Raw genomic sequence first — 9,156 nt, 5'->3', positions numbered from 1 at the left:
TATATATATATATATATATATATATATGTGCGCACGTAAATTTTATCCCCCCCTCCCTCCAACTTTAAAAGTCTGGCTCCCCACTGCTGGACACCACACATGTCAAGCAAAGATGTGCATTTCCTGCAGGCACCCACCTCCGTCCTCATTTTTCCGGCCGTCTCCAGGATCTACGTGGACCAGCTGAAGGATGAGGGGCCGCCTGGTTACAATGCCAGTCCCACGGGGCAGCAGGTCCCTGCCCACCAGGCTCTCCAGCACAGAGCTCTTTCCACTGCTCTGGAGACAAGACGACATTATAAACACAGCCCGATATGGAAACATTCAGCCAGGCTGGGGTGTTTGCACTCAGGAACCGACCTGCTTTTAGATAACTGGGGCTAATTTAAGAATGTGGGCTGATAACATTTACCAGTGTGCAGATTTTATCATGTGCATCAGCTCCAATAAAAGCTGTTACATCATAACTATTTTGTCAAGTCTCACTTATTTCAAGGATATAAAAGTGCAATTAAATCAGACACTGTAATATCGGTGCTTCCGCTTCATTCATGCATGTTTGAAGCAAGGTTGCAGGGCTACGACTAGCATGACAGCTGCTATCACCAAATGCTCACAGGCACAGCTTTTTACCTGAGTCCCCACCACTGCAATCTGCGGCAGCTGGATGATATCGGCCCCCACGGTGTTGAACACATCCTGCAGCTTGTTTATCACGGGGATAAGAGCCTCCATGTTCGCTGGTTAATGGGTTTTAAAGAGACTCTATATCGAGATGGAGCCAAAGTCATTCAATGTCCCCCCGGAACCACCATTGCAACAACGGAGACCGGGTGGAGCTGGGAGTTGCAGTTTCTTCGACCGGGAGCAGCTGAAAGGAAAAGACTACAAGTCAGCTGCTCAGGACGAAAACGCCGAAGCGCATGCGTACACTTCTGTTGTTGGACGGCTAGCTTCGTTAGCTAGCTGGTTTGGATCATTTAACTTTGAAGCACCGACCTGCTTTTAACTACAAAGTTTATGTAACGGGAGCAGAACTTCAATAAGTTTATTTAAGTCATCATGTTGCAGTTTTTGGTGAGTTATATTTTCATGACGACATCCATAGTTTTGCCAAGTTGCTTAAATGGTAACTGTTAGCGATACATGCTAATGAGATATCTGTTAAAAGTTAAAAGGCAATCATGAGAAAATACCCGAGATTCTGTCTTTATAGGATTGAATTAGTTTGTCAAATATGTATGCTACTAGCAATATGTATGCCATAAATAGATTTAGATAATCTGAAAGACCAGTAAATTAACTTTTTAAAATGGCAGCAAGTTAGGTATATATTGTAAAAGATTAAGAGTAAAAAACATTGAAAATGTGAAAAATTGACACCCCATTAATACGACTTAATTTTCGTTTGAAGCTAAATTATCATTTGTGAATTATGTCTAGTTTAGTGGATATATTGTCAGTTTATTAATCAGTTGGAAATTTTGTCAGCGCAAGGTGAATGTTCTTGATCTGAAGGGGGGAAAAAAGCTACAATTACAAGACAGTTTGCTTTACAAAGTTGGTGTAACAAAGTCTTTCTGTGTAAAAACTGTTTTCTATTATGCCTTTTATTTTTCTACTGTAGACAGTAACGTGAGCAGACATCCTCCAAAAGCAGCGACTATGTGTTTTGAATTACCCAACATGGAAATGAATAACAGCTCTACTTCTTTGTTTACAGGCTGGCTTCACTTTGGGGAATGTCGTGGGGATGTACCTTGCTCAAAATTATGAAGTAAGTTATGTTTATTTGTTTCATTAAAAATTACATTTCCAGACTGCTTATACTGAAAAAAACAAAAAACTAATGTTTCTCTTTTTTTGCTAATTGCTATTTCTATTTAAATGTTCTGTTGCCAATATTAACCTAGATTCTGACCCCTGTAGGTTCCCAACATAGCCAAGAAAATCGAAGCTTTTAAGAAGGACGTGGAGGCCAAGAAGAAGCCCCCAGAGTGAGCAAAGCTGGACTGTGCTTCAAGGAAGAGGAGACATCTTCTGCAGAGATTATTTATCCACAGGGTTATATTGGCTCAGGGGTGTGTGTGCATTCGCTGCAGGATTATTTGATATGAGTAAAAGCATAAGCAGTTCCAGAAGCAGTATTTGTTTCCCTCCTCTGTAGTAAATCCTTGTTCCCATTGAAGTTTTCCTCCTTGGGTAAATTGCCTAGAAACTTGATTTAACGAATAATGCAGCTAACTGGTGGGATCACTTTAAAGTCTGATTTGCCAGCACTGGTCGCCTGTTTTTTTTTGTTTTTTTTTGTATAATGCAGTGTGATGATAATGTTTAAAGTGCATTGAGATGTACAACATAATTTAACTACAGTCTGAATTTTTAGTAACTGCCAAACATTTTGCTACACCTTCACAAACATTGTTCTCATTCCTCAAGCCTACAATAAAGTTACAGAAAATGACATTAAAACATCATCTCATTCCTTTGAGCATCAACTCTTGCACTAAAAATGCTCTTTCAACAGATGGCGCTATAACCCTTTAATGTTTGGCAGATCTTATCTGTCTTCTCTTCTGTTTTGTTCCCTTCTTTTGGGAATTTGGCCACCCAAACCCTCTGCACTCCAGACAGTCTGGTGCATTGTGGGACATGTAGTAGAGGTTCTCCATGGCTGCACGGCTGAGGATGTTCTCCTCCATCTTGTTGCATTTGGAAGAAGGTTTCTTTTTTAGTGTTTTTGGACTCCTGGTCGTCTTGGCAGACTTCGATTTGCTAGAAAATAAAAAGTAATTGTTCTTAATATATGATTGACAGGTATACCTATAGGCTTTTTAAAATAACTTTGAATACTTTGCCATAGCAGAAGATATTTTACATTTCTGGAAGAGACATCACATATAAGATGAATAAGAAAATAAGTTAAAAGTATAGAGGTAAAAAAAAAAACTAAAATAATTCTTACCAGTGGTTGTCTTGGCACGGTTCGGAGTGGCAACCAAATGGTGAGATGGTGATACTCCGCTTGTTTACAACCTGTTGTCATGGAGACCGCAGACCCTGGACTGAATGAAGCGACTGGCCTTTCTCACAGACCTCTACATTTCTTCACTGAATCCAAGAGACGGCAAACCTCCCACCCCAACTCGCAGCGCCACTCTAACCTCATTACAAAGTCTTAACAATTGAAAATGCATCAACTGAAGTGAAAAGTAGTAGAAAAATTTGCATTTTAAGACAAAGAATATACTGAAACCAGGCATTACTTTCAGTTTTATTTGCAGGGCACTGTGAAGTGGGGTTTTGTCATTTGAAAGATGATGGCTTTCTTTGGCGGCGTAGGTCACGACCCGTCTCTGTAGCCCTTCCGTTCACATTGTTGAAGTGTAGTTTTGACATCATTTCAACAGAAAAATACATTCGGCATATTGGAAAATATCTGAACACCATGCAGCAGCTCTTGGATCTCAATCAACCATGCATTTCAAATAAATACACATTTGCATGCAGTCACTTCAGAATTGAAAAAGAAAAAAAAGAAAAAAAATCCAATATGGACCCGAGAAAACGCTCAAGTTGTGACACACACAACCCCAACTACAGTGACCACTTCGAGAGATCATCTGACATCAAGTGCACGTGTGCTTTAGTGCATGTGTGGTAACGGTTTGGAATCGATACACAAAACGAGATATCAAAAATACGACTTCGTCGTCTGCATAGAGCTGGAGATTCAATTACAGTCAATAGCAGAGCTCCACATGTTTTAGCCCTTCAGGGTAAACGGATCATGCGGCGCTCCGCCGGGGCCTTACTGGGTGGTTATGAGGTGGACGATCATGCGGATGATGCGGGAACCTCGGGGGCAGCTGCACAGGTCCATGCTCGGGTTCCTGATTTTGTCTTCCAGCAGCTGGTCCAGCTCCCAGCGCAGCTCCTTTACCAGCTCAGCCACCTGGAAAACACACACACACACAGGTTGGTATTCTCAAGAATTTGGGATCAAGTTATTTTATTTAATTCGTAACAGTTTGTCCGACCTGATGAGACGCTGCTGCGAACCGGATCCAGCCGTCGTCCAGAGAGATGACGAACTCCCCTTTGTGGAGCTCCACGTTGACCTGACCGCCTCCGAACAGCACCAGTGGGTAGACGCACACCATGCTGCAGTCTCTGATGAAGACGCGGCTCGTCTTCACCTTCTCGTGGTAAACCAGGTAGGGGCTGCCGAAATGGCGCACCTGAGAGTTGAAAGAATCACGTTTTTTTTTTTTTTTTTTGTCTGAGCCGACCTCAGTGGTTCCCTGCGGCTCAAGCGTACCGTGTAGTTGACGGACGAGGGGTGGATGTGGACGCAGCCGTCGCTCTTTGTCATGAAGCGCAGCTCGTTGGCTTTCGGTTGCATCTTCATGGCGCCCTTGCTGGTCATCTTGTAATTCCCCTGAGGAGCTCGAACCTGGATCGACCGAAAACATCGAGCTTCAGCTCATAAAAGAACCTTTTTAAAACTATTGGGAGCAGGAAACATCGAAGGACAATCACCTGGACCACGTTTGGATAGAGAGCTGCGCACAGCATTGCAGACATCAGGCGGATGTTTTCTGAGTTAAGGTTGGCCTGGGAAGCAAAATATGACAAATTTCAAAGAGGTGTTCTTCACATTTAAAGCAAAACGATGGATTCAGTGTGTGTGTGTGTGTGTGACTCACCTCAGGCCCAGTAGCCTCCAAAACACCATCCGCTCCCTGTGAGGATAAGCGTTCAATAACCCTGGCCCTCAATCCCTCTTTAATGAAGCCGATGTCTGACAGCAGCTCCGCAAACTGCCTCTTCAGGCTGGCGATCTCCTGGAAAGGGAGCAAAGTTTAAGATCTTTAAAGAGTTTATTTCACAACACGATCCCAAACTTTTATCTAAGAAGTTTGTGATTTCTGACCTGTAAACTGCGCCAGGACAGGAAGTTCTCCCTACAGTAGCGGAAGCCGGCCTGGTTACCGCTCTTTGCAGCGCAGCACCAACCCTGCCGAGGAGGGAGAGGATCCGTTGCACAATCTATACCGTTCCAAAACTCACATTCCCAGATATTTCTATCCTATGTTGTTGCTGCATCATAAGACAGTTGATTGCTTTTTTACACAGAAGCAGCAGATTTAAAACACAAATGGTGGGAAAGGTAATTAGACTGTGTAATGCCATTCATACTTCGTAGAAAAAAAAAAAAAAGTCAGTACCTTGTATGCCTGTAACAAAGCCAGATGGTCACTGTTAGCCACTGCAAAGCCAAGTTTCTTCTCACTGGCTTCCTCTCTCTTATCCCAAGGTGACACCTGGAAATAGCCCAAATGCACAAAGTCTTCAGGAATCAGGATGTTGAATTGTTTTTTTGTTTTTTTTTTCATATTAGAGATTAGCTCCACGTAGTTGTGATTCACATCGTAAAGAAAATCCTGCTTACAAACGGTGATTTAAAGGCCAGACTGGCTGCGATGGTGAGCGCCGGGTCGAGGCAGCGGAAGATGGCGCCGAACAGCATGAGTTTCCCGATGCGCACGTCGACGGGCAGGCAGGCCAGGTGGTAGCCCAGCGGGGTCAGCTTCTCGTCCGGGGTCAGAGCTCCCAGGTCCTGGAGGCGCTGCCTGGCTGCGTCCTGGCTCCCCTCGGCCGGCGGCTCGATGAGCCGAGAGAAGACGGACTCCAGCTGCTGCTCGGCGAACAAGTCCAGGATCTTAATTCTGTCACGGAAAGAGCAGGAAATGCGAGTTAGAATTTAAAAACTCCGCTTTAACAAAAGGAGTAAAACCGGGAAGCAGACGGACGGACCGGAGGCAGAGCTGCTCCAGGGGAACTCTCTGGATCTCGGGCAGCTGCTGCTCAGCCAGCTGGTGGCGGAAGCAGTGGCTGGTGAAGAGGTGGAAGCAAACCCCAGAGGCCACTCGGCCCGCTCGACCTTTCCTCTGCAGTGCGTTGGCCCGGGACACCCATGAGTCCTCCAGGCTCTCCATGCTCTTGGAAGCATCATACCTGAGAGAACAGGCAGCGCAACGCGGACTCGTCTCAAAACCGTTTTTAAAAAAAAAAGGATTCATCTGTTTAATCTAATCTAACCCCACCTCTTTTCCTTCATCTTTCCAGAGTCGATGACGTAAACCACGTCGTCGATGGTTACCGAGGTCTCCGCGATGTTGGTGGAGATGATGATCTTGGTGACGCCCTCGGGGGGGCGGCTGAAGACGGCCTGCTGCTCCTCGTTGGACAGGGTGGAGTGGAGAGGGTAGACAACGCATCTAGTGTGTGTGTGTGTGTGTGTGTGTGTGTGTGTGCGCGACAAACACAAAAACTGAACATCGTGGATCTTTTATAAAACGGAGAATCATGTAATTCAGTGAATTCACAGGATGTGCAAAAAGCCTTAGAATAAGTGAATCTTTCATTGCTGGAGCGATCATCTTAAACTGAGTACTACTCTAAATTCTTAACTTAAAAAAGAGAATGAGTTTTAAGTAAATGTTTATGTTTATTTTAAGGGATTCTTGCCATTTTTCTTAAAGACAATAATTTTGCCCACTGACTAAACATCCAAAAATTATTTTGCTGCACAAACAGCAGGATTTAATGTCGGTAAATGTTCTGTTTCTGTAAAGCTCACTTAAAAAAAAAAAAAAAAAAAAAAATTGCATTTTAAAAAAAAAAAAAAAAAAAGGTAATAAAGATCCCAAACCTGGTGGCGCGTCTGTTGTTGAATATCCTGTTGGATTGCAGCTGCTCGTAAAGCATCTTAATCTCAGCGAGGCCTGGCATAAACACCAACACAGCACCTGCAATCAAACCAATAAAAGTTGTTTAAAATATTAAGAATGTCACCGTTTTACAAAGAGCAGCACAAAGTGTCCTGACTGGCTCTGAAAAACTCTGACCTGGTGGGTAGTTGTGTTGTCCGTCCACTATCCACTCCAGCAGGCTCTCCACCAAGTCCATGTTGATCTTGTCCAGGTCCATGGCAGCGATAGTTTTAAGGACAGATTTCTTTGTGTCTGTAGGAGCAAAGTGGATCATTAACACCCTGACAGAACCTAGAAGCTGAACAATTTCTGCTAAACTCACCTTTGTATCTAACGGTGAGCTCCTGCAGGCTGAGCTGCTGGTCTGGGATCGAATCTTTAACAAAATCTTTCTTGCAGAAAGACATGAAATTCCACACGTCGTCGCCCAAGTCGTCCACCGCGTCCCTCACGCCTCCTCGGGTGCTTGCGGAAGACGAGTTCTGTTTTCCTGAGCGCATGAAAGGGCTGCCATCTTCTATGACGTAGCTGGAAACATAAATGAAACAAAGGATTAGGGGGCAGAGGTCAGATGGAGCAATGGATGGACAGATAATACAAACAGACAAATAAAGGAGAAAACAAGAAAAAAAGACAGGAAATAAAAAGAGAATGAATGAATGAATGACAGAAAAAAACAGAAAAAAAGAGAAAGTAAAAGTCAGACAATGGAAAGAAAAACAGAGAAAGAAACAAAGACAGAAACCAAGAAAGGAAGACAAATGGAATAAAGAGTAAAATGTGAAAATTCAAACATTTCATTTCATCCAGACCTGGAAAATCTCAAATCAAATGCCAGGCTTTTCTAGACTATTTAGCTAGAAGAAAAGTGAAGATTATTACCCAGTTTTAGCAATGGCATCTTCAAGAAAAAACTGATCAACAGGGAATGTACGACCTGGAGGAGAGGAACATTTAGATTAGACACATTAAAGTTCCACATTCAAGTTATGCACTGTGGACCAGAGTCCGTACCGGGTATATGGATAGTAGGACAGTTGTAGAAATACTCTGAGAAGAGGTTGGCATTGAGAGTGGCACTCATTAGAATAATCTTCAGGTCTTGCCTCTTTGTAATAAGGTCCTTAAGCACCAACAGCAGGAAGTCGCTGTGTGGAAAAAAAAAAAGAAACAACAGAAGACGTAAAGAAAACATGAAGACTCTGCACAGGGTAGAACATTCATCTGAGTTCAGTAAGCTGACCTCTCCTCTGTCCGCTCATGCACCTCATCCACAATAACGTGCGACACTCCTCTCAGGTCTGCGTCGCCCTCCAGTCTTCTGAGCAGAACGCCTGTGGTGCAGTACAGCAGCCGGGTGGCCGACGTCTGGAAAATGTAGGAAAGAAAGAGATTTATCTTCTCTGCACGGTGGAAGGTATCCACATTTGGGTTTCCTCTGCATGTAATCAGAGTTTGAAATGAGGTTAAACGTCATGAAATGTTAAAATCCTGCACATGCACCTACTAATGGAATATAAACCAGGATATGTGCATACCCTGACGCTCTCCAGGCGAATCTGGTAGCCCACAGAGTTCCCCAGACACTCGGCCCGCTCCTGTGCGACTCTCTGAGCCACAGAGATGGCAGAAATCCGCCGAGGCTGGGTGCAGATGATGTTGGCCACCTGTCTGGTGGGACCGGCCAAAGAGGAGTCCAGGATGAACTGAGGAATCTGAGTGGTCTTACCGCACCTGGAAAGAAGGAGACGTTTTAAAAATGCACAGAGAACAGAAACACGACAGCTGAAGAGCATCGCCTTACCCGGTCATCCCGCTGATCACCAGAACCTGGCAGCTGTCCAACTCATCCAGGATGTTCTCTTTCTCCTGCCAAGCCGGGAGGTTCCTCCTCTGCTCCATCATAGACTTAAAGCGCCTGGAAGACTGGAATGAAGGAGAAACACACGTCTAAAAGCTAGAATTCTGAGGAGGAGAAAAAAATCAGAATACTGAGATCCGGCCTTCTGAGATTAAAGTCAGAAATCTGAGTTTAAAGTCAGAATTTGGAGAGAGAGAAAAAAGTCAAAATCTGGAGAAAAAAACATCAACATTTGGAGAAAAAAACTTAGAAGCTGGAGAAAAAGATGTCAAAAATTGGAGGGGGGAAAAAAACACCAGAATTAGAAAAAAAGTCACAATTTGGAGAAGAAGAAAAAATGCAAACATTTGCAGAAAAAACAATAAACATTGTAATTTGAAGAGAAACTTTCAGAAAATGGAGGGGAAAAAATTAAAAGTTTGGAGAAAAAAACATTAGAATTTGAAAAAGCAAAAAAAAAAAAAAAAAAAAAAAAAAAAAAACAAAATTTGGAAAAAAAAAAGCAAAAAAAATAAA

At 43.4% G+C, this 9,156-nt stretch overlaps 4 protein-coding genes across 7 annotated transcripts in view; 1 reads left to right on the top strand and 3 right to left on the bottom strand.

Moving 5' to 3' along the window:
- The window catches only part of LOC106941445 (dynamin-1-like protein), an 18,838-nt gene extending 18,005 nt beyond the window's left edge, over positions 1 to 833 (bottom strand). For both annotated transcript variants that reach the window (XM_015024484.1, XM_015024489.1), the window contains exons 1-2: positions 634 to 833; positions 138 to 279 (exon numbers count right to left, since the gene is read on the bottom strand). In XM_015024484.1, the coding sequence (XP_014879970.1) occupies positions 138 to 279; positions 634 to 735 (244 nt within the window). In that variant the 5' untranslated portion in view covers positions 736 to 833. The remainder of the gene's footprint in view (positions 1 to 137; positions 280 to 633) is intronic.
- A 97-nt stretch (positions 834 to 930) lies between these two features.
- stmp1 (short transmembrane mitochondrial protein 1) lies at positions 931 to 2,464 on the top strand. The gene is made up of 3 exons (XM_015024501.1): positions 931 to 1,077; positions 1,724 to 1,777; positions 1,930 to 2,464. The coding sequence occupies exons 1-3, from the start codon at positions 1,063 to 1,065 to the stop codon at positions 1,999 to 2,001; spliced, it is 141 nt and encodes a 46-aa protein (XP_014879987.1). The 5' UTR covers positions 931 to 1,062; the 3' UTR covers positions 2,002 to 2,464.
- smkr1 (small lysine rich protein 1) lies at positions 2,301 to 2,834 on the bottom strand (the record flags this gene model as incomplete). The annotated part of the gene is made up of 1 exon (XM_015024156.1): positions 2,301 to 2,834. A coding segment is annotated over one exon (291 nt), but the record flags the coding sequence as incomplete, so codon positions are not given.
- Positions 2,835 to 3,255: 421 nt separating this feature from the next.
- Positions 3,256 to 9,156, bottom strand: part of dhx57 (DEAH (Asp-Glu-Ala-Asp/His) box polypeptide 57) — a 14,532-nt gene continuing 8,631 nt past the window's right edge. For all 3 annotated transcript variants that reach the window (XM_015024466.1, XM_015024475.1, XM_015024471.1), the window contains 18 exons: positions 8,584 to 8,705; positions 8,318 to 8,513; positions 8,023 to 8,147; positions 7,794 to 7,927; positions 7,662 to 7,716; positions 7,102 to 7,307; positions 6,915 to 7,031; positions 6,719 to 6,815; positions 6,111 to 6,284; positions 5,821 to 6,021; positions 5,456 to 5,732; positions 5,232 to 5,327; positions 4,937 to 5,020; positions 4,710 to 4,847; positions 4,543 to 4,617; positions 4,322 to 4,456; positions 4,041 to 4,241; positions 3,256 to 3,955 (listed from right to left, as the gene is read on the bottom strand). In XM_015024466.1, coding sequence (XP_014879952.1) covers positions 3,812 to 3,955; positions 4,041 to 4,241; positions 4,322 to 4,456; positions 4,543 to 4,617; positions 4,710 to 4,847; positions 4,937 to 5,020; positions 5,232 to 5,327; positions 5,456 to 5,732; positions 5,821 to 6,021; positions 6,111 to 6,284; positions 6,719 to 6,815; positions 6,915 to 7,031; positions 7,102 to 7,307; positions 7,662 to 7,716; positions 7,794 to 7,927; positions 8,023 to 8,147; positions 8,318 to 8,513; positions 8,584 to 8,705 — 2,577 coding nt within the window. In that variant the 3' untranslated portion in view covers positions 3,256 to 3,811. The remainder of the gene's footprint in view (positions 3,956 to 4,040; positions 4,242 to 4,321; positions 4,457 to 4,542; positions 4,618 to 4,709; positions 4,848 to 4,936; positions 5,021 to 5,231; positions 5,328 to 5,455; positions 5,733 to 5,820; positions 6,022 to 6,110; positions 6,285 to 6,718; positions 6,816 to 6,914; positions 7,032 to 7,101; positions 7,308 to 7,661; positions 7,717 to 7,793; positions 7,928 to 8,022; positions 8,148 to 8,317; positions 8,514 to 8,583; positions 8,706 to 9,156) is intronic.

Source organism: Poecilia latipinna, unplaced genomic scaffold (assembly GCF_001443285.1).
Source record: "Poecilia latipinna isolate Pla-1442-1.1 unplaced genomic scaffold, P_latipinna-1.0 Scaffold92, whole genome shotgun sequence".
Lineage (NCBI taxonomy): Eukaryota > Metazoa > Chordata > Actinopteri > Cyprinodontiformes > Poeciliidae > Poecilia > Poecilia latipinna.
This window is presented reverse-complemented; position numbering and strand designations above follow the sequence as displayed.